Below are 23,748 nucleotides of genomic sequence, written 5' to 3' on the forward strand. Positions count from 1 at the left end.
GCCCCGGTCCCCCTGCCGGCTTCAAAATGGCGCCAACTCGTCTCCGGCTGCTCCAATAGAACCGCCGAGGGGAGCGAGCGCGGCCAGCGCGGGGCAGCAGCGCCCCCTGCCGGCCCGGCCGGGGCTGAGGGTGGGCCCGGGCCGGCTCCCGCTGATGTGCGCGCCGTGGGCGACTGAGGCAAACGCTTCCCCAAAACGGCGAATTACTAAAGGATTGTTGTTAAAAAAAAAGGAATAAAGCCGCTTAACTGAGGAGAAAGAGCAGGAAAAGTAGCATAAGTCACTTTGCTCTTGCTTCAGTGAGTGCAAGAGTTTGAGGGGGGCCCTTACAGGAAAACGCAAACAGAAAAGTAAAGGTGGTTTCTTCTTGCCACTGCAGCTAAAAGGCTTCATTTATTGTAGAACCATAGAATAAGTTGAAAAGAACCCATGAGCATCATCGAGTCCGGCTCCTGGCCCTGCACAGCGCCGTCCCCAAGAGTCACACCATGTGCCAGAGAGCATTGTCCAAACCCTTCTTGAACTTTGGCAGGCTTGGTGCTGTGACCCCTACCCTGGGAAACCTGTCCCAGTGCCCGACCATCCTCTGGAAGAACTTTCCCCTGACTCATCAGGACAGCATGTAAGTGTTACAGGATTATGATTTAAAAAACACAAATCACACTTAACAGACCTTCTGAAATATACCCACAGCTTCGTCTAGTGTGAAAAACACTTTGACAAGACTGTTAGCCAATACATTGTAACTAGTGGTTCAAATCTCTCAGAAGCTTTCTGAACTTGCTAATATATTGTACCCAGCATGCCTTATCTTTATTCAGTGCTAAACTACCTCATTTTCTAATACAGACTACATCAGCCCAACAAGAACTATTACATACAAATCACTTTGCAGGCTCCCAAACTCCCCTTGTTGTTTTTTTTTTTTGTTTGTTTGAGTTTTTTGGGGTTTTTTGGGGTTTGTTTTGTTTTGTTTTGTTTTGTTTTGTTTTGTTTTGTTTTGTTTTGTTTTGTTTTTCCCAGTGACTTTTTCCAGGGATTTTTTTCCCTTCTGGGAAAAAAAGGAAAAAAAAAAAAAAAAAAAGTAGAGACATAAAAGAGCAGAAGGTTTGTCTGACAATTTTGTATTGAGAAGGATCCTGGACTTGGAGTCGAGATACAACTTTTTGATGCAGGTTGGATAATTTCCCTTCAAATCCCACATTGCTGTCTATCTGAGTTCATGGAGTATAAAGCCTTAGATTGGGGAACACATCCTTTCCCAGTGGAGCACTTGCAGATGTCTGCAAGGATACTTACAAAGCAGCAGAAAACTGAAATACTTTTTGATCTCTCTTAACACTGCTATTGAAATTGCAAAACCCAGCGTATGCCTGTGAAAGCAACCGGGGCGCTGAGATGGCTCCGTTGTGCTCCGTTTTTCTGATGGAGCAGGTACAGTACCACCACTTCCAGCGCCCGATCAGGACGCCAGGAGCGGCGGGCGCTCCCCGGAGCGGGCCAGGGCGCTGAATAACGGGACGCCCCTAGGCACGCTCCGCCCTGTTTCCTGCCTGCGCCGAGACCCCTCACGATGTGGGAATCGGGGATTTGGAGGCGGCTCTTCAGCCGCGCTTTCCCGCCCCGCCCGGGTTCGGCAGTGGCGCGCGCGGCCCTGCGGGGGGCGCCCGCCCGCCGCCGCCGCGCTCACCGCCGCGGGAAGCGCCGCGAACCGAGGCTCTGCCTGCCGCGCGGGCCACGCGCGCCCGCTCCCTTCCCCGTGCCGTCCCACCCGGAAAGATTGCCAGCCCTGCCTGTGTCCCGACGGCAGGCTCAGCCTTCCCCGCCAGAAACGTTGCATCTCTCATGGAACTGGTGACTCGAAGCAGGCTTGCTAAATTTTAGGGGATTTGCAACCTTCGGGAAGTGTAGGAAAATTGTGTTACTTACAGAAACAGCATACTTGAGAAAGATCGAAAATATTTGTGCAAAATAAATATTTTGCTTGCAGTAAGGCATATAAGAAATGTCAGTGTCACAGAACTTCCAAGACCAGATCTTTTACACAGAATCATAGAAATATTTAAGGCTGAAGAACACCTTTGAGATCTCTGTGCCCAACCAGTGACTCAGCACTGCTGAGTCCACCACAAAACTGTGCCCCCAAATGCCATATTTACATGTCTTCTAAATACCTCTAGGGATGTTCACACCACCATTTCCCTGGAGGGCCTGTCCCAGTGCTTGACCACCCTTTCAGTGAAGAAATTTTCCTTAATATCCTAAACCTCCACTGGCACAACCTTGAAGCCATTTCCACTTTTCCTGATACTTGTTACTTGAAAGAAGAGAGTGATCCCCTCCTTACTATAACCTCCTTTCAGGCAGTTATAGAGAGCAATAAGACCCCCACAGCCTCCTTTTGCCCAGACTAAAGAACCCCACTCATTCAGTTGCTCGCCAAAGGACTTGTGCTCCACACTGTGTGTGCTGAAGACATGTTCCATATCTCAGTGTTTAAGTGACAATGATGAACATAGTCAAAGAACACCCTTACACAGCAGTATTCTTCTCACAGCCTTCTGTCTGTAAAAAACATTGTGTGAAAACAGAAGACTGCAGTGACAAGGGCCTTTTAGTCCCTACTTTATCAGATTGACAATCTCTCCCATTGAATCATTTTAGTTATCTCTCTCAATTCATTCTTTAAAATTGTTGTGTTCTTACAGACCAGAACTGTGCACTGTATTCAAGATATGAGTGCATTGAGATTTCCCTCAGAGCAGCAAACTGCCATTTGTCTTGCTCTCAGTACTATTCCTGATGACACCTTACATCTCTGTTGTTTAGTGTTTGGGTTTTTAGTTTTTGTGTTTTGGTTTGGTTTGGTTTGTTTTTTTTTTGTTTTTTGTTTTTTTTTTTTTTTGTTTTTTTTTTTTTTTTTGTTTTTTTTTTTTTTTTGTTGCTGTTGCAGTTTCAGTCAAAGATTTCAGAAAGCTGACATCAGCAACTTCAAGATTTCATGAACTTAGACTTCCAAGTTTGATAGGTGATTCTATGCTTTACCTTACACTGATCTAGTTCTCAAAGCCTATCTTTTTACCCACCCCCTTTTGTGAGGCCTTCTGAAGTTCTGAAGCACCTGATTACCTGAAAGAGTTTAACATCCTACATGTGTCATTCTGTGTGCATTCCCTTTTCTAGGTTATTAATGAAAATCAAAGATTGTTGCATAAAACAACATAAGGAAGCCCAAACATTTCTGGGAGAGAGACTTGCTGACTTTTCTCCACATGAGAAAGTAACCAAAAGTACTCTCTGCTTCCATCCTTCAACCACATTTCCAACTCAGCATCGGACATTTACATCAATTCCAGTACAATTTTGTTTGACAACTTGTAATAAGAAAGGTGCAGAAATGCTCTTTAAAAATACAAGTGTGTTCCCTGTTTTGTCCTTGTCCATGCACTTCCTGACTCACAAACCTGCTAGAAGTCTGTGATAGAGTCACTATCTCCCTTCACAGAAACTACACTGGCCCTTTCCCAGCACATTATCTTTATGCATTGGCGCTGTGATCGTACTCTTCTATGGTATTGACCTTTCAGTGTAAGTATGAACAACTGTCAAGGTAGTATCTGGTTTGTGAAAATGATACTTTTTGTTTCCAGCATAGATAAAACACTTCCCTTTGTTTCCCTTTTAATTGTCACTCTAAAACAATTGCATCAAAAGTATTTTACTAGCAAAACAATTCAGATTAAATATATGTAATTTATATATTGAGCCCTTCACACTGAAAGGAGCCTTTGACGTGTAGGAGGGAGGCTTTCTACTTGCAGGTGTACTGATTTGTTTTTTAGAAAGAAAGATTTGTTCATTTATTGGTGTTCCTCTTCAACTAAATAGCTGATAATATTATGAACTTGCATTAACTTTGCAACTAATTTTAGTATCTCATATGTCTCTTAAGTAATTTGCAAGGAAGCCACATGGAAATAATGACTTTATATGACTGGAATTTTTAGACTCTTACTCTGTGTGTGTGTGCTGTTTCCAACACTGTCTCCCTGTAAACAAAAATCAAACAGCTACATAAGACAGTGATGCTCAGAACCTATTAGCTTCAATATATGTCCAATATAAATTCTGAAGTTTAAAAGTACCACTTTCGTCTTAGTGCTAATAAGTCTGATTCTACCAGAAATACCTATTTGTGCCTGTCTTGTGGCTGTTTTCTAATAGGAAGACAAGAGTCATTATGTACTATATGGAATTTCACAAAAACAATCAAACCAAACCAAACAAAACCCAACAAGAACAAAACTAGAGAGGATACAAGGATGTGATGTTATTCTTCAGTGTGAGGACTGCAGAAAGCTTTTCACTCCACCCACTCCTCTGCTTTCTTCATTAAATAATTAATAGCTATACTGGGACACCATTAAGATTAAATGACCTACTAAAGTAAGTCTGTCTATTAAAGCAAGAAGCATTACGCCCTCACAAACATGTCCTCAGGAACAAGCTGTAGATGTATATTTATCTCTGACTTCTTCCTAAAGAGGTCATTGCCTAGTTGGAGACATGCATGGGAAGAGAACATTAAAATGCTTCATGTTACAGTTAGTCACAGGAGCAAAAACATAATTTAGATTTTTAATGTCCTAAACTAGAATCTGTCTCTTCACTGCAGTCAGGAAGTGATGGTGTATATTTTGCTACCAACCAGTGCATTCTTTATGCCTTAACAAATTAAACCATCTTGCCATCTGATAGGAATAGGTTAGAGAGCATTAATACACCAACTTTACATCTTCTAAAACAAGTTTGTTATTGGGTTTTTTTTATAGATTTCTTTTAATTCTAGTATGACTTAACAGCTGCTTTGTTGCTAAATGTCATGGAATCTTTTTGCTGACCATATTTGCACAATGTATTCCTACAATTTAGTGTGAATATAACCTATGGAAGCCAGCATCTAAAAAAATCACAGTAGTAAAGGGAAACATTTTATTCTTCCTTTGGTGCCTTGCAGATAGGTATGACAGTAGTGAATACAGTAGTGAATTAGTATTTTGGAAGCCTGTACCATCAGTCTTTCTTTCCCTGGTGATTAGTTAGCTCAGTTTGTCAGTGAATTAAATTAGTTCCTCCTCGGAGTTACCTAGAAGTGATTTAAATGCTCTCCCTCTTTAACTTGAGATATAGGATAGGAGGTGGGAGAAGACAGTACATAACTTGCATATTCTTAAGCAATGCCATTAGCATAACAAAATGGGAAAAATTACAAACTTTCTACTCTAAGTTGTATCTGTAAAGTGAGCATCTCAGTAGTTCAGCTTTAAGAAATCAAATAAAAGTTATTTCAGGTAAAGGCTGAGTGGCTCAAATGAACAAGTATTTGACCAAACAGAGAGGATGTCAATATGGACATAACTAAGCACGTAGCACTAAACTTTCATAGTGTTTGATAACTTTTTCCCTCTTGCTTAAACATTAGTATATTAAGCATTAAACACTCAAACATATTGTCCTCCGTAAAATGCTGGGTATTTTTTAGTTGCTATATCTGGCGCTTTCTTTCTTCTACTCACACTTTTTGTTTTTACCATTCCATGGTCTGCCCTCTGTGTAAAGCTACTTACTTTAATGTCCCATTGAATTTCAGTCCACTGAAGGCATTACGCTCAGTCTCCTTCATTTTTATGTAAATGGGAGATGCTATTTAGAGAGTCCCACAGACTAAGCAGTGACTGGACCTTCACCTTGAGTGTCAGCTTCCTAGAAACTCCCCATGCTCTACTTTGAAAGACATGAATTGTTAGGAATCCTGTTTCCTTGGCTGGCTTTCACAACCCAAAATCTCAGCTTTGTTGTGGGCCAGCAGTTGTTATATTGTCTAGAGCACTCCGCCTTAAAAGTTAAATCTCTTCCATTCTTTTAATTCTGTTTTGCTGTAGCACTTGAGACATAAATCACAGAACATGTGCCTTACTGTCAAGAATAAATCTATGTATTGTACAGATTTCAGATAAAAATTATTAAATGAAAGGTTTCAAGAACCTCCAAAATAAACGAACTAGGTGTTACTTTTTTTCTTGCCCCACTGTTTTTATCTCCAAAAGGATTCATTCAGTACCAGAAGGGAATCAAATAACAATATTTAAATTACAGAGTAGTTATATCATAGTCAAAAGAAATACTAATCTAGCCGTGACGTAAACATCACTTCCTACAATCTGTTGAATATATAAAATAATACTCCTATCTCACATAATCAGCAGGCTACCTGGAATTTTTTTTTATTTTGTAAAAATACATAACTTTATCAAAACTGTAATTCCTAAGTTAATTTTCAAGTTGAAGTTTGAAAATACAAACTTCCATATTATCTGTGGAAATTAATAAGCAAAAAGCCCTTACTGTATTTTTACCACTGAAATGTTGATGTGACATTTGCATACCAGAATTCCTCTTTGTCATATAAAAGCTTCAGAAAAACAATTTGGCAAGCAACATTCCTGGTTTGATGAGTAAACCCATTCTCTTAAAGTTCACAGAGCTTCTCCCGAGATAGTTTGATTTAAAGTCAAAGAATTATGAAACAATATTTCTTAAATCATCTTGAAGCTTTAGTTTTTCAAACAAGATTTAGTAAAGTGACAAGACAATCTAGGTCCCAAGGCCCTTTAGAAAGATCTAAGCCTGTAACTAGTCCTCTTGAACTCTAATAGATGCTATACTTAAGTGTTATTAGAAAAAGAAGGAGCACTCTGCTATGTTGTCTGATAATGAGATCACAAGATCTAAATGATTGAGCTATCATTCAATATTAACCCTTAAACATAAAAGCCAATCTCAAGGAGTGCCCATTAGATAATTTTACTTTTTCCCCTTTTAATAACAGATGGAGTCTCATAATTCTATCTTAAATTTGCCTGATCTCGTCTATTAAAAGGCATAACACAGACATTTATTGTTTCACTAACAAATATTTAATTTTCTGCATTTATATTTTTTATGCCAGCTACCTTCTTTGTGCTGAGTTATTTTGGAAAGTTTTATCTAAAATGCTTATGGAAACAAATTTAATGGAAACTTTTCCATACACAAAAGAATAGTATGATGTTTTTAATAAAAGTACCCAGTTCTCAAACAAGAACAAAAGCCACCAGTTTAGAGGAGGCAGGACAGCAATTAGGCAACACCATGGGCAGAAAAGAGTAGCAGAAGCACTTTGTCCGGCAGTAGGTTAATTTTAGTGTGCTTTGCCTGTAATTTGAAATTGCACCTTAAAACTTTTTGTCCTACTGAACCTGAAACTGGGCCCGTGCAGAAGAAAGCAATGCAACAACTTTGTTTGGTACAAGTATCAGAGATCTCTGCATTGCATTTAAAGCATCAATTGTGAATCAGTGAATCAGGGTGATCCTTCAAAGTGGTCAGTTGCCATCTTCCCTTTGTAATATAGGAAATCAAATGCAAAAACTACTCAAAGAAAATGCTCCATTTGCAAGTTCAAACACTCAAGTTCCATAATATCAAAAATCTTTTTTTTTTTTTTTTTAAAAAAAAAGAGTATTACTCACTTCCATATGCATATAAATTGATGTGATCTGTAAGGTTCAAATAAACTTGAACTTAAAGTCACTTAGAAAACCGAATCAAAATCTGATTACGTAAGGTTGAAAAATTTCCTTTCATTCTTCTCTTAGGCCAGTTAAAGCCTACAATTCATCAACTAATATGAAAGTGATGTAATAAATGTCTAGGAACACAGGAACAGATAATTTTTAATATCTTGTTATCTATGCAATAACACTACCTCACTCTAAGATTTTTTACCTCTGTGAGACACTTCCATTACAATCATAGATAGATGCATGTTACAGGAAGCGTGGTTTGGGTGATACTTAGTAGTGGTACATGGTAGCATTGAGTAACTTTATAAATGTATGTAAAAATAAAATTTTAAAATTCAGACTCCTCTGAAAACAAAGAAACAATGCGGTCTATTAATGCTTCTTTGTAAATATTTTCACCATTACAGTGTTCAACCTCTTGGATACTGCTTTTTCCTACCCTATCAGCTTCTCCTAACAATGGAACTTTTTTTATGATCTAGTGGGGGACAAGGAATATGGGGGAATTATTTGCAGCTTTGTCTCAAGCAAGAGACTTCCCATGTGCTACATGATTCCCACATAGGAGCTGTAGCAGCTGTAACAGGATTGTCAGGGAAAGTCTATTTCATTATACTCAATGAGGTTGAAAAAATGACATTAGGGTAGTGCCAGTTGTAACATGTGACTTATTTAATTAGGTACAAGTAATGGGAGAACTCCCCAAATGAAATGCATCTGAGACAATTACTACATACACAAGGTGAATGCTTGAGAGCACTGATCTCCAGATATTATCTTCAAAATGTCCATGTGCAGCACTCTTTCTCTCAATGGTTAGCTTGGGTGTTGCATGACTTAGCCTGTGTAGGGAAGCACGCAATTACTACTACAGATGAAAAATAGTGGCAAACTGGGAGATTCACTTCAACAGCTCACTTCTGATCTAGATTAAAATGCTACCAAAGATACCTCCATACCTTTGAAAAACACAAGGCCATCACCTGGCACAGGAAAGGAGACTATGCTTTGGTTGCAGGGTTAACTTGAAGAAATGCCTGGCCAGTGGATTTGACGAGTTATCTTTCTACCATTTATAGCAAAAAAACTAATTTCAGTGACTTTATGAATCATACACTCTAAAACTTTCATCATCCATTTGGAAGATGTGAAAGAATAAACGTTGCAGGTATTTGAATGGGCACATCGCTACTGGAGCGCTTGTGTGCATTAATGAAATTTGGAGAATTATTGTTACCAGACTGAGGTTTTTTTATGAAAAAATATGGTTTGGCTTGCATAGTATCATGAGATTGGGGGGGGAAAAATAGTTAATCATATTAAAACCACGTTAAGTGCAACACACGTCTAAGAAACTTGGGCGGCTTTTACACGAGGGACAATCCTCACCGGAACCCTGTTCATGTTCCGTGACAAAGAGCAGAGCGACACGCAAGGCAGACACCCCGGCGCCCGGCGCAGCGCCCCGCACGCAGGAACACCGGGACAAACCCCGCCTCCCGCCGGGCCCTGCCGCCGGGCAGAGCGCGCGGCGCGGCGGGCAAGGCTCCGCCCCTCGCGGCGCCCCGCGCGGGCACGGCGCGGCAGCGGCGCCATCTTGGGCGCGGCGGGCAAGGCTCCGCCCCTCGCGGCGCCCCGCGCGGGCACGGCGCGGCAGCGGCGCCATCTTGGGCGCGGCGGGCAAGGCTCCGCCCCTCGCGGCGCCCCGCGCGGGCACGGCGCGGCAGCGGCGCCATCTTGGGCGCGGCGGGAAAGGCTCCGCCCCTCGCGGCGCCCCGCGCGGGCACGGCGCGGCAGCGGCGCCATCTTGGGCGCGGCGGGCAAGGCTCCGCCCCTCGCGGCGCCCCGCGCGGGCACGGCGCGGCAGCGGCGCCATCTTGGGCGCGGCGGGGCGGCGGCGCTGCCCCTCCCGCGGCCGGCGGCCGCTGCCTTGAGGTTCGTGTCCTCCCCGCGTCTGGCGGCCCGGCTGCTGCTCGGCCGGGCCGCGAAGGGAAGCCGCTCCTCCTCCGCCACCAGCGCTGCTGCCACCAGCCTGTGCCACCAGCAGGCGGGGAAGGGGCAGCGTGGGGATGGCGGTGTCGGCGCGTAGGAGCCGGCGGCTGCTGAGGTTGTTTGACGTGGGCGCCGCGCTGAGGGACGTGTTTGTGCGTGGGGGGAAAGGAGTGGGCTTTGCACCGTGGGGAAAGGAGGGACGGGGCGGCTGATCCACTTCCCCGCGCCTTGAGGCCGGCGGCTGCGGCTTCGCCCCGGACACGCCGCTGTCAGCCCGGTGTGGGAGCAGCGCCTGCGTCCCCCGGCTCCCTCCCACGCGTGTCCTCGGCCGTGTGAGGGCGCTGGGCCCTGCGCCTCCTGACCGCCGGACTCGCCGTGCAGGGAAAGCCAGCCAGCTCCCCTGTCTGTAGGTTTTGCCAAATAGGCCTTAATTTTCCGCTTGGGAAAGGTATTACACGGGTGGAGTTCAAGGCCTTGAGTTAGTTGATTGAATCTTCTCGGAGTTACACAGGTTAGTTAAAGTCGTAAATAAGTCTGGCATCCCTGTGTGTTGGCTCAGGTTCAATGCTTACAACCAGTTCTTTATAGAAATTATATAGACCTGAACTTGCCCCATTCAGGAGGTGAGAGTGTCAGACTGCATTTTCTTTTAGCATACTTGCTCTGTCCTCGCCAAGGACGCAGGCAGATATGCTTTTGCATGCAGCTTCACTCTCTTCAAGGTTAGTGAGGGAAAGTGTGTCAGAGATTAGCAAGAAAGGATATTCCTATGTGGGACAGTCACAGAGCAGCATTTTCTGTCAGTGTAGATCTTGTCATGCAGCAAGTGTTCACATGTTTGCTGTTTTAATTCCACCTCAGGAAATGGGGTCTGCTTAAACACCATCCCAGAAGATGAGGACATAGAAGCTAATAAAGTAACATTTTTTTGCCCCAATACTGTTTCAAGTGGAGGCAGAGGAAATAGATGGGGATAGACTCAATGATTAGTCAATGATTACTAGTAATGTCATACTTGCTTTCTAATGCAAAAATGAATAGCGAAGAAGCTGGAGGTATGGATACAAGACATAAATCTTGAGAGGAGGAGAGAACATGGTATCAGTTCTGAGGAAGAGACTTGCTTGGCCATATTTCTTCCCCTTCTGACAGTAATGCTTTCTTCCAGGTACTAAAGGCAAGTGTGGACTGTAACATCTCCCTTGGTTTAGCCAGTTTGAGATTGAGAATGGCAGGCTTCTCTTCCTTTGGATGGTAGGTGAGAAAGTGCCTAGAGTAACACCTTTTCTTCTCAGTTTTGCAAGTAAACATGTCAGATAACGATTACATATAAATCTTCACAGAATGCTACCTACAGGTTCTTTTCAGATAGAGAAAAAAATTGTCCAGGATGAACAGCATGAGACACTTGGTAATACTTGTCATGGGAAGTTGAAATGTTTCAGAGAACAGTAGAATTAACCTTCCAGTAGGAGAGTGATGTTCTTTTCTGTTTGAAACTGCATTTATTTGGAGGGGAAGAGTTTGCTCTTTATTGCGTATTCTGTAGACTTCAAAATCCAAGAAATTCAGACTAATAGATGGCATGTCATAGTGGTTAGTGCCATCTTGCTTTGTAATAACTTGTCTCTGAACCTGTCTAGAGCATAGTGGTTTAGTTCTCAGAATGTAATCTCTTTGGGACAGGGACTTTTTTTTTTTTTGTGTGTGTATGTGTTGAATTTTAGAAGGCATGCAAGCAAGTGATCTTGGTCCCTAACAAAAGTCTTCAGTAGTTCAAAAACCATGATAACAGATTGCAGCTTTAAGTCCTACTTGATTAGTTCTATAGTTCTAAATTACAAATGACACCCAGCACCTGTTTGATTGGTGTTAAATGAATTAGTTGAGTTTGGTTCATGTCACAGAAAACAGCCCTCATGGTTGAACTATTTATATTTTTGTTGGTCATATTAGTAGTGATGTCAGTCATCAGTTTGTGCATTGGAAATTGGCATATACTTATCTTTAAAAGAGATTTCAAACATTTGGCAGAATAACAGCAAGTAGAGAACAGTAGTAATATTCAGAGATTGTTGATGTAATTTTCTAATAGTCACATTTTAAAAGCATTTGTAAATTATTTAATGCATATCATAAAGTGTGACTGCTCAACTGATACAGCACTAACGTAATTTTTTTTACCTAAGATGAGCAATAAGTAATGTAGCAGTCTAGTTTAAACCATATTTGTGGTAGGTGATACCTGTTTTTCTTCTGGGTGAGTACATTCCAGTTGTGACCATGGAGAGTGTGATTTCATAGGCCTGAGTAACTTCAGCTTTTTAATACTTTAAAAATGTACATGCTGATAATATATTCATTCTTTCTTTCTAAGATGCTTCATGCAGAAAATACAGTAAGGCTCTTGGAGTGTCAGGATGAAATCGGAATTGAACCATATTCTAAAATAATGAAGTCAACAGAAGGGGCTTCTGAGAAACTCCCCGGTGATGATAACGAAGGTACTCAGAAGAAAGTGGATGTTGAGAGAAAATCAAATGGTTGGATATCTACGTGTGCCTTAGACAACCAAGGACAACGTGAAATGCAGAAGCAAAAGAAAATACCTACTGGTGTCTTGGGATCTTTGAGCAAAGTTCTCCCTGAAAATAATCCAGTGCTTTGTCAGCCAATTAATTTAGAAACTGCGCAGAATATAAATCCTCCATTTGCATCAATGAATGACTCTAAAGTTGAAGAAGAGAAGGAGCTTTTTATTACAAATAATGCTGGTGAAGATAATGCTGAAAAAAGCAGTGCATCATTCTCAGTAAATAGAAATCAATCAGATGAAGACTTTTTCACGAGCAAAGATTTTATAGGACCAATTTACAAGCCTGCCGAAAGTAACAAGCAGGACAAATCTGGCAATTGCAATGAATGTAGGAACACTGGAGGAGATGAAAATGAATTACATGAAAACAGATGTAAAAGAAAGGAGGTGAAGAAGATGCAGGCTGTTTCTGCCACTGTACCAGAAATAGATGATCAACTGGATCAGTTCTATAAAGAAATTCACCAGCTGGAAAATGAAAATTTAGATACTAATGTTCAGGAAAAAGAAACTGAAATTTCTGAGGAACAGCACTCTTCATTTAACTCTAGTCAGAGCTCACAAGAGAATTATCAACCTGTACTTTTGGGTAATCCACACCCATTTTACGAGAATGGACAGTGTTCTTTGGGGGAACAGAACAGTCAGAAAACAAACAATGAGCAGCAGTTACTTGTGAAAACAGGTGGCTGGAAAACTGAAAATAGCTTTAATAGCCAAATAGATACTTGGAACTGCTCAGTGCCTGAATTCAGACCTGCTTGGCAGACTAGAGCATTTTTCAAAAAACCTCAGGGACTTTTTCCTCCTAGATTCAACCATCAATCCCATTTCCAGATATTTGATCCCGCACTACAAATTCCAAATGTTCCCCCTTCTCAGAATGGGGGACGGACTTATGAAAGTTACTGTGGAAATACTGATATCAACAGTCATGGTCCATTGCTTGATCAAAATACCCACTATTCTGGTCGTACTGGCATGCATACTACTCAGGTCTTCAGGAATGGGAATGATGATCAGAATGGACCCCAAAGTCATGGTTTCTGTGAAACCAGAGAAGAGTGTTGGAATGATCCAAAAGCTGACAGTACAGAAGGAATGCACAACTTTTCTTCATTGCAGTTATCTGAAGAAAAATTCAGTTGTTCACAGAAATTGCTTGTAATCTTAAGAGGCCTACCAGGTTCAGGGAAATCAACACTTTCTCGGTGAGTGAAGACTTAAAGCTTGAGAAGTTCATTCAAGTAAATTTTTTAAAGAATTTAAATATATCTGTAAGCAATATATCTGTCATTTGTACTTAAATAGTGCAAGTGACAGTAAATATTAAAAATATTTACTTAGTGGTTTTATCTCCCTCAGAGTTTTGATGTACAGGAGCTCCTCTGCTGAATTTAAAATGTTGAGCATCTATTAAATTGCATAGTCTTTTATTCTGAAATTTTCATACTAGTATGTGGTAGTCTGCTGCTTTTTTTAATTCTTAAATTTCCTAATTTAAAAAAAAACCTCCCATCAAATCTAGCAATAACAATTTGACTGAACCAGGAGTCCTTTTTCACGCCCATGCAAAAATTATCAAAGGCCATTAGAAGAATGCTACTACTCTGAAAATACTTGGCTTTGTTGTATTGAAGAAACATCCCCTTTTTTCGTAGTATGGTCTGTCAGTTGCTCTTCCTTATTTGTGAACAACACAGAATAAAAGCATTATTTTTTCTTCCAAATATAATTGTTGAAGTCTGGCAAGGTTAAAAACGGGTAGTACCTGCAACTTGGATTTTCCCTTTGTGTTTTCTTGACTCATTTTAAAAAGCACAAAAAGTGGACAGAGCACAGATGCTACCTCTATTAAGTGAAAATAAGTTTCTCTTGTGTATATAAAAAAAAGTTGCTGAATTAGTACTTACTGATTGAATTTCATCCAGAAACTACATCACAAATAGGATGTCTTCTGTAGTTATCATCTGTTGTATGCAAGAAGTCTGTGGAATAGATACAGGCATCATGTTCTTACTTGGTTTTTTTAATATAAAGGAGTAACGTCATATTAGTGGATTTTTTTTGTGCTATTTAGTAGACAGTCATCTCCATATTACAGCTAGAAATCTCTAATAGGTATTTTTCTTACATGTTTCAGTAGTTTTTGTTACAATCTTTTATAGTAACTGATTGCTGTATTTTGCAAGCCTGCATTCTTGAAGCTGCATGTCCCCATTTGGTATTACTACAATAATTCCTTTGATTTGTGAAGTCAACGTAAAACATTTTTAAAATAACGCTGTGGAAAAAATGATGCCTCATTCAGTTTAGAGACTGGATAATACTTAATATGAAGATATGAAATATATTTGTTTTCCATGTTTGATGTGCTAAATTGTCTCTAAATCTTTTTCCAAAAATATGACTCATATCATCTGAAAAATTCTAAATTATCTTCAGGTTTTTAAGAACACGTATTTGTACTTTGTTTCATCTCTCATTAGTGAGATCAGTTACTAATTTTGTTTAGCAGATGGGAAAGTGGGCACTATGAGATCAAGGTTAAGAATAGTTACCAAAAGTGAGTGCAGAATTTTAACAGCATAGGGCTTGTTTTTCAGTGTATTCAATTACATGCAGTTTCATATGTTTAATGCTTGGTTGTAATTGTTGATTCCCATGAAATCATGGGTCTTGGATATCTTGGGGGAAGAAAACATCCCAGAATTAATGGGTGCCAATGGAGAAGATAACTTTATTATTAGTTAAGTCTTAAGAAACATCTTTTGAGCATGTTTTTCTGTGTAACATCATAGAATTCTGCAGGGTAACCTAGGACAGCAATGATGTTTTATCTGATGCCATATTAGTACCCACAGGTATCTTTGCAGATATTTGCATTTTTGGCAGCTGCAGACAAACCTTTACCATTTTGCCAGCAAAATAACTGAAGGAAAAGCAGAAAACTGCCATTGTCTGTGTGGATCACCACTAGAGGAGAACGAGGGGGTTTCCCATGTGGGAAATGACAGCAGAGCCAGTAGTGAGACCTTGGAATATCAAATTTCTGTTTGTGTTTTGTGCTGAGTAAGGGTGCTTAAGTACAGACACTTTTCTTCCTGTTCACAAACTTGACTTGTATCTGTCTCAAATCTCCCAATGAAGTTTGTTTTTGGTTTTGACTCTTCCATTCCAGCTAAGCAGTTGAAATTACGAGCATGTTTTTGGAAGAGAGTAGTGGATGCGAACTAGTTGATTGTTCTGCTTGGAGAAAGTCTGTCACCATCACTGGATCAAGTCAAGTATATCATTGTCAGGCCTGAGCTTAAAAACACCACAGAGATTTCTGTGGTCTTACCAAACTTCTCTAGTGCAGTACAAACCACCTAAGTAAGGAAGTTGTTCCTAATCTCCAAACTGAAGTTCTAAAGCCATAATTTGCATGTTCTGTGTAATAACGTGTTGTTACATGGTAGAATATGGCTCATCTTCTTTGAAGCTTCCTTTCTGGTAAGGGAGAGTTTATTCACTGTAATAGGTTGACATCAGACCTTTCAATGTCTCCACTGCCAGACTAAACAAGCCCAGCTGCGATTAACCTCTCCGTGGAGGTTGTATGCCTGTAGCCATCTTGGTAGCCATCTGTTCAGCCCTCCCATGTTTTTCAGCATGCCTTTTGAACTGGGAAATCCCACACTGGACAGAATATATCAGAACTGACCACACAAGAGCCAGGTAAAGTCTGGGTGATACCTTCTCAGGTGATCTACTGGCCACGCTTCCTCTACTGAAGCCAAAGTTGTGATTTGCCCTGCCTTCGACAAAAGTACACTGTTCACTCGTCTCATTTGATGTTCACTGTAATCCTCAGACTCTTTTCAACAGAGCTGCTCAACCACTCACTTTCCTGCCTGTGCTGAGGCTTAGGTTTCATCAGTTGTAGAACTTTACTCTTTCTCTGTTGAGCTTGCTGGTGTTTGCTTAGCCCAGCTCTCAGGTTTCTCTCTGGCCTTCTGTTCAGCTCAGTGTTGAGCATCACTCCTCATTTGGTGTCATCTGCAAGTTCTCTGCCTCATTGTCCAGATTTATGGTGAAGATACTGAAAAAGTGATTTTGCTATGTCCTTTGTTGTTCTCTACTTGTTACTGGGTGGAAGATGATTTTGGAAGATTTGGTAATTTCTGAGTATGTTTGTGTTCATCACTTGGTCCTCATTGACAAATGCACTTGTTTCATCAGAGTGCATTCTGGTCAGTAAAGAATGGTTTGTCTGTTGCAAACCCCACACTGGCTTTTTCTGGTTATCTAATTTTTGTAACATATTTGGAAATAGATTCCAAGGATGCACTCCATTGTTTCCAGGACAGAGCTTAGGTGAGGTTGAGCAGCCATTAGTTCTTCAGGTCTTTGTCTTTACTTGCTTTAAATATGAGCATAACATCAGCCATTTCTGGCTCATTGGGGAGCTCCCCTCATCTCATGCATTTATTTCCTGCGTCCACTTGACTTAGACAATTCTAGCTGCTGAGACTCATATTAAATCTCTTTCTTAACCATTTCAATTCCTGTTTTCCTGTTCATATCCAATCATGGCTTTTGGTCTGTGCTCACTAACTCCATATCTGCTTCTAAATACTAAGTTGATTTCTTCAGTTCTGTCTCTATTCCATTTCTTCCCAGATTAATTTTCTCCCTGTTTCAGTCAGTGGTATCTCCCTCCCAGCTTCATTATACCAGTGTCTTCCCTCTGCTTCACTCTGCCTTGGCCCTGTTTCCTAGCTCTACTGCCAGTACCAAGTTGCTTGTTGCAGTGTTTATACCATGATGCTTCCCGTGTCCTCCTATTTTAGGCCAGTTTTGTTCCTTCTGTTGCCATTCATGTGTTGGGAGAAATGTGTTCTTATAATGCAGTATTGGTCCTGAATCAGCTTTCTGCCACTGCCAGATAGCTCTGTTCAGGACTGGGTTTGCCATGAGAATCATGAGCTCTTTTCACTACTATTTGCTGCGCACATGACATTTTAAAGTTGTATACCTTGGGCAGATGTACAAAAATTTTTTGCAGGGCAGACAAACGCATGTACTTTGTCTGATTTCACTTCCTCAGTTCCAAGATTCTCAGAGAAAACCTTGGAATAACAAAATACTGTACAAATGATTTTTTTTTTTTTCTTGGTTTTGGAAGAGATTGAGCATTTACTTAAAAATGTTTGAAAGCAGTTTAGACAGACAGATACCCAACAGCAATAGCTTTAACTCAAATAACCAAAATCTAATACAATTAGAAGTAGATGGTAATGTGATCTTAAAGTCCTGGTACAAGTTCTAGGAAAAGAGACTTGTATTTTTAAAATATTTTGCTACTGAAGTTGGCAGCAGTTGCAATTTGCCTTTTTTCCATGAATAACTAAGCATTAATTTTACTAAAACAGAAATTAATGAAGTTGAAAGAGCACATGTTGGTGTCATTTAAGAAGTCTATTTTTAGTTAAATCCAGTAATTATATCAAGACAGTTGTCTTTCTCTGGGGTCGTTTTTCCTTAGAGGAAAATCTTGTGAAGGAAAAAGAGTTAATGTTTATAGCTGGATGTAGAAGCAGTGGTATGCTGTTGTTTCTACTTATGTATCTATTTAAACAGTATTATGAACAGTGCTTTTAGAGGAGTGTTTACACAGCTCAGTAATGCTGCGTATTTTGAAACTATATTTAGTTATTGTCTACTTTTTCCTTCATCCACAATATGGTAGCTATTTTAAATAGGTGAATTAAAGATTCTGAGTTACCTTTTGAAATATAAGATCATTTGTTAGAGTAGGCTAACTAGGATACATATTTGGGGATGTTTTAAAAGGATTTGTGTGTATGCATGCATTGGAAAAAATGTGTATTGGTTTGCTGAGCAGTTAATATTTTGGTTTCAACATGAGATTTTTATATGTCAGGATAATAGCTTCTATTAGATCAGGTAGCATTTCTGGAAAAAGTAGGTGAGCTGCTTTAATTTCAATGTCCCACTGTATTCAAAGGTGGTGGTTGCTTGGAGGAAAGGTTTAGGGTGAAAAAGATGTATTACAGCAGTTGGATAATATGCTACTCATTGCAAGCATGTGCGTATATTGACTAACCTGGAACTTGACTCTTACTAGAAATACATTTATCTTTTTTTTTTTTTTTTCTCTTAAAAGTGGAATATTATCTCTGTGGGTTCAGATAATAATGTTTCTTTCTATAGATATGCTTTTTGTTCTTTCTGTTCTCTAGTTCATGGACCTGGCATAAATTTTGTTTCCAAACACGTGTTAGAGGTAAATGAACTATTCCATATGATGTCAACCAGTCGTTTTCCACTTTGAATTTTAAAAGTTTAAATACTAGAAATTCAAAGAGGTAATTGTCAGGCTTTTAAAATGTTATGTTTTATGATTTAATTTCATAATTTGGAAAGAGATTCTAGTCATTACTATAGTATTTGAAGTTCATGAACACATGATGTGATAGCTTGTGTGTTGTGATAACTTGTGTGTTGTGTATTGGGTAAGGGCTCTGTTACTATTTGGTAACTACTTTGCCTTCTCAAATTCTATGAGTTTAGGATTATTGCAAATACAGTTTACTATATTAAATCTGTTATTTCAGTTATATTGGTTCATTAATAATTGTGTGGTGTATTCTGAACTTCAAGGAATACTTACAAACAATTTCAAGAACACTCTTTGTTGATGGGTTTGCAAGATTTATGAACCCTTGTCACTCTCTTTATTGCTATTAATGATGTTTGGAAGATACAACAAAAGATTTCAACTAAGTGAGTTTTTCTCCAGAGTATGAGCAAATAGTCAGTTCTTAGAAATAAAAATTAGTGTCTCATTAGTGCTGATTTGTCAGTTCATATATTCCTATAGAAACCTGATGCTCAGGCCCCTAGGAACTGTAGTGGTATGTCCATCCACTTAGCCAATAGAAGAATCCCAAATGTTATTTGCTATCTTTTTTTTATTAAGGCAGGTGGTTCTTTAGGATATGTGTATATACATTCAGCACACACGGAGTGAGTGTTGAAGATAGGTCCAGTTTTTCTTGCATTATTAATTGGCAAATGTAGCATACTGTAAATAAGAGAATTGAGCCATGTGTGAAATCACAGCCAAATAATTTAAGTATAAATTTGTTAAATATTTTATACAAAAGAAGAGGGATAAAAAATTGCTGCTGTGTGTGGTGTATGATTTACTGGTGCCATTTAACTATTTAGAACAAAAATAGATTACTAACCCTTCTGCACTCTTCTAAAGTAGTGTGATACACACCCTATTGAAATATCTAGGCTTTAACTAAACCAATTATTTGTCAGTGTTCAAGTGAAGTGGCTGAACTTCAGGTGTATCATGTTCTGCTTTCTCAAATAGCTTTGCTGTTTGTCCTGAAGCAATCATAATGGTTTGTTGTTAGTGACAGGTAGCAAAACCTAACAAATTCCTTGTGTAGGAGTTACATTTAAGTGGCTCTTCCTGCAGATATATATGGGAAAGCTTGGTAACATAGAACTAGCATATCTTTGTTCCCCTAAGTTACTTGGGATCTGGCCAATTATTTTTTGTTTCTGCCATCTCAGCTGTACTGCAGTCCCACATAGTGCAGCTTGGCTTTTGTAGCCTGTGGGTATGTTGCCTATTTCTGAGCTGGAATAGTTGCCTAAATTTCCACTGATATCTGAGTGTTGCAGTGGGCTTTACATGCTCTGTGGTGCTAATGGGCTGTTTTCTGTTTTCAGATTTAAATACGCCATAGAATTAAAAAGAGACAAGGAGGCCTAAAGTCCAGTCTACACCTATTCTGTAGGCTGGACTTTAAACAGAATTGTACTGTTGTCTCAGTTATATAAGGTTTTCATTTAAACACCAATTTCCAAGGACTTTCTGAAACTAAATTTTCATTTGGCAGAATGGGGAATTCTCATGATCAGATTGCTTTCTAGACATATTTGCAAGTGAGGATTGAGATGGAAATTGTTAGCAAATATATTGAAATATTACGAGGTACTTACTGTAGTATGGCTGTAAAATTAGATGGATGCCAACATCTCTTGGGAGTGGAGAAGAAACAACAAATACAGAAATAGTAGAGAGGAAATACTGCTTTGATTTGGATTAGGATTATTGGTAATGTATATGGGTGTGCTTTTTATAAATCTGTTTGAAGTTCAGAAATAGGTCGCAGTTCAATTTATTTTTTTTTTAATGTTTGTTTAAAATTAAAAGTGAATATGTTTTTGTGTTTTCCTTTAACAGTGTTCTGCTTGGTCAGAGTTGTGATGGCATTGTGCTCAGCACTGATGATTATTTTCATCAGCAGTATGGATACACCTATAATGCTGCTCAGCTTGGTGATGCCCATGAGTGGAACCAGAAGAGAGGTTGGAATGAATTAAAGGCATCCTATTAAGCTGTGCTACATAAAGGAAATAGAAGTGTGGCATAACATATATGAGTATTAAGAGTCTATATGAAAAGCAGTATATATATTTTAGCAAAGCATATATAAAAGTATTTAAAGTGGTTTTTATACTTTAATTCATGTATATATAAACCTTAAATTTTGAATTTCTACAGGTTTCAGAGTTAAAAATAGATAACCTTGTTTCTTTGGGCATCAGGTTCTTGTTTCTGCTTGTTTTCATTCCTGCCTGTACCTTTTATTCTTTCTCTCAGAACAGAGTGTTTCAGTCAGAGTAGATTAGTGAAAGAAAATCTGGGGCAGTTTTTTTGGTTTTTTTCGAATTAGATGTGGTTTATTAACTTGCACAATTTTTTTTTTTCAGCAAAGCAAGCAATGGAGCAGGGAAAATCTCCAGTTATAATAGACAACACTAATACTCAAGCCTGGGAAATGAAGCCTTATGTGGAAGTGGTAGGTTTTGTTGCATGATTGTCACCTGTAACAATTTTAAAAAACTTATGCTGGCTGCATGGGATAAGTTGATACATTTTGTCCAGAAACATTTTTACTCAAGTTTTTAAAGAGAGAGACTGCTTATTCATAATGGTTAGTAATTGGTGTGGCAATGGTTTAGATCAGTTCAAGAACTGACTTGATTTAATTTGCTTAGCCTGAAACAAAAGCTAAGACAGGCTGGGTATAAGTAAAATTCAGCGTAGTACCACAGCAGAGTATGCTGCTGCATCTGTTTATTATATTTGTCTTTTATTTTTTTCTGATGTTTTATGTGATCATGGTACACATCACACATATTTCTTTGCTTGCTGCAGGCTCTAGAAAAAGGATACAGAGTGGAATTCCATGAGCCAGATACTTGGTGGAAGTTTGATCCTGAAGAACTAGAAAAGTAAGGTTTCTTGTACCGAAATCATGGTACTTTATTATATACAGAGATAGATAGGCAGATAAACATGAATGCATAAATATATATGCAATAAGTTATATTTTATTCAAAATATTTTCTCAAGTTCTTTATTAGTAGTATGAAAAATATTTTATTTAAATAGGCATTTTGAGGTATACCTTTACATGGAAGTTTAATGGATAAACAAGTAGACCAGCTCCATCTTGTTGGCCAAAAATGGCAGTATTAAAATTTTATTGGACATGTGTAGGTGTGACTTAGAGTACTGCTGAACATGGATCATTTAACTTCTGGGTTCTGAGAGTGCTTGGGCAGCTGCTTATTCTTCCCGGTTAATGTCTTTTTTGTCTCAGATATGTCTGCTTTAGGAATCTAGGAGGTATCAAACAAGCTCAAGGATATTTCTTTGTTTGAAAAGTAGTGTAATATTTTCATAGTTGATGACAGAGTTCTCTCACTGATTTTTGTTTTATGTACATCCAGCTGACTTTGCCTCTAATTGTTTCAGCTTTGTAAAGAAGCCCCTACAGTGCACAAAATATGTGTATTTATATATATGTATAATGCTTGCATTGCTGACTTGTACTTTATTTGGTTTATAAATGTTCTAAAGTTTTCACCTTTTGCTCGTAAGCTACCACTCACTTGTTTTGAGAGATGAAGTTCTCTCTGTAGAATGATAGTAAGTTTTTCTAGTTTGCCATGCATCACAGCCAAGTTAGGAATCTTAGTAATCAGGCACTTAAGATTTCCATTACACAAACCAAACTAATTTTCCAGGAAAATTCATGTTTCCAGATGATCTTAACAAGCAACAGGATAAACTGTTATGTTGTTAGAGTTGAATTTTATTGTTCAATTATTAATTGTAGGAGTAAAGTTGATATCTTTCCCAGAGCAAAACCCTTGAACTGTTTAGTGCTGTTACCAGTTTTTGCAAGATTCCTAGAAATATTTGTTCTTTAGTTACTTTGGGAGAGGGCTCCTCAGTTTTGTTTCATCAGGAAGCTTGCTGAGGGTGCAGTGGTGAAGGATAGTATGGAAGCATTTAATAGTGGCTTTTATCAATAGGTTGTGTGTTCCTCCATGCAAAACAGTCTTCCTCCTCCTATCTATCCTAGGAGTTTTTGCTGGTATGTCTGCTTTGGTTTAGATAGATGACTTTATGCTCTCTCAGCATAGCCAAGCTGCCAAAGAATGAGTGAAGACATGCCTGAAGAGGCGATACCAGTATTAAATGACACTATACAGCAAATTTATTTCCTTTTTTAAATCAGTTTCTACGCTTGATGCACTTTTGCTGCTGGTGATTTTATTATTCTGCCTTATTCTGCAAGGAAAAGTACTAAAGTACTTCCTCTTTTATGAAGTGATTATGCACAAGTCCATTCAATTGTGGATGTCTGTGCACTTGATGGCCAGTGCAATTGAACTGTAATTATTTTCTAGGAGTACTAAGATAGCAAAATATTGAATATTGATAGGAAAATATTGAATAACTTTCTGCTTCTAACATTTCACATTAAAAAACCTATACTTGCTCTTCCCATTTTTTATCTGTCAAAAATGCCAAATGCTTTATAAAATCCACATATTTCTAGAGGGCTGACTTTTTTCTCTGTCATTAACCTTGTGAATAAAATCAAAACTGCTAAGACTCACCAAGTGATTAGTTCAGCATGCAGCTGCTCCTGGGCTGCTTTAGCACAATGTCAAAATTAAAAGCATTTAAACAATGAGGCACATGCAATGATCACTCCAGCTTCTATTGTTGTCTCAGGGAAGAGTGTCTGTGAGGAAAATGCTATGCTTAAGCACTTCACAGAAAGAAAGGTGATAAAATACACCTTTAAGAAGCCAATTTTGGATAGTTCTGAGATCATCAGTTCTGCTTCTATTCTGAATGTGAAACTAGTGTGCTGCCTGCAGTGTGCTTTGAGCCCTTGTCAACTTGATACTTCTTTCTTGTAATAAAGTCCTGAGGGGGCTGGGTGGTGAGGAATCAGTCTTCTAAAATATTTCTGTTTGGAATATTGTCTTTCCAGTATAGCCTGTTTATTCCCACTGTTGATTTCTCCTGTGTAGAACTGATCAAGTTGTTAAGGCCCATACCTCTTCTGTCTCTGGCAGAAAGCACACAGATGCAGAAATTAGCGTGGACAAATTTTCTTGGCAGTAAGAAGTATT

General features: G+C 39.2%; 1 protein-coding gene across 7 annotated transcripts in view; it reads left to right on the plus strand.

The window, feature by feature from the left end:
- The first annotated feature begins 9,471 nt into the window (after positions 1-9,471).
- Positions 9,472-23,748, plus strand: part of N4BP2L2 (NEDD4 binding protein 2 like 2) — a 39,658-nt gene continuing 25,381 nt past the window's right edge. For 3 of the 7 annotated variants that reach the window (XM_021541937.3, XM_021541943.3, XM_077781434.1), the window contains exons 1-6: positions 9,572-9,732; positions 10,786-10,871; positions 11,995-13,424; positions 20,489-20,613; positions 21,019-21,107; positions 21,467-21,543. In XM_021541937.3, the coding sequence (XP_021397612.2) occupies positions 10,869-10,871; positions 11,995-13,424; positions 20,489-20,613; positions 21,019-21,107; positions 21,467-21,543 (1,724 nt within the window). In that variant the 5' untranslated portion in view covers positions 9,572-9,732; positions 10,786-10,868. The other 4 variants (XM_021541938.2, XM_077781435.1, XM_021541940.2 and 1 more) reach the window with 4 other exon arrangements.

Source organism: Lonchura striata, chromosome 2, assembly GCF_046129695.1.
Source record: "Lonchura striata isolate bLonStr1 chromosome 2, bLonStr1.mat, whole genome shotgun sequence".
In the NCBI taxonomy this organism is placed as follows: Eukaryota; Metazoa; Chordata; class Aves; order Passeriformes; family Estrildidae; genus Lonchura; species Lonchura striata.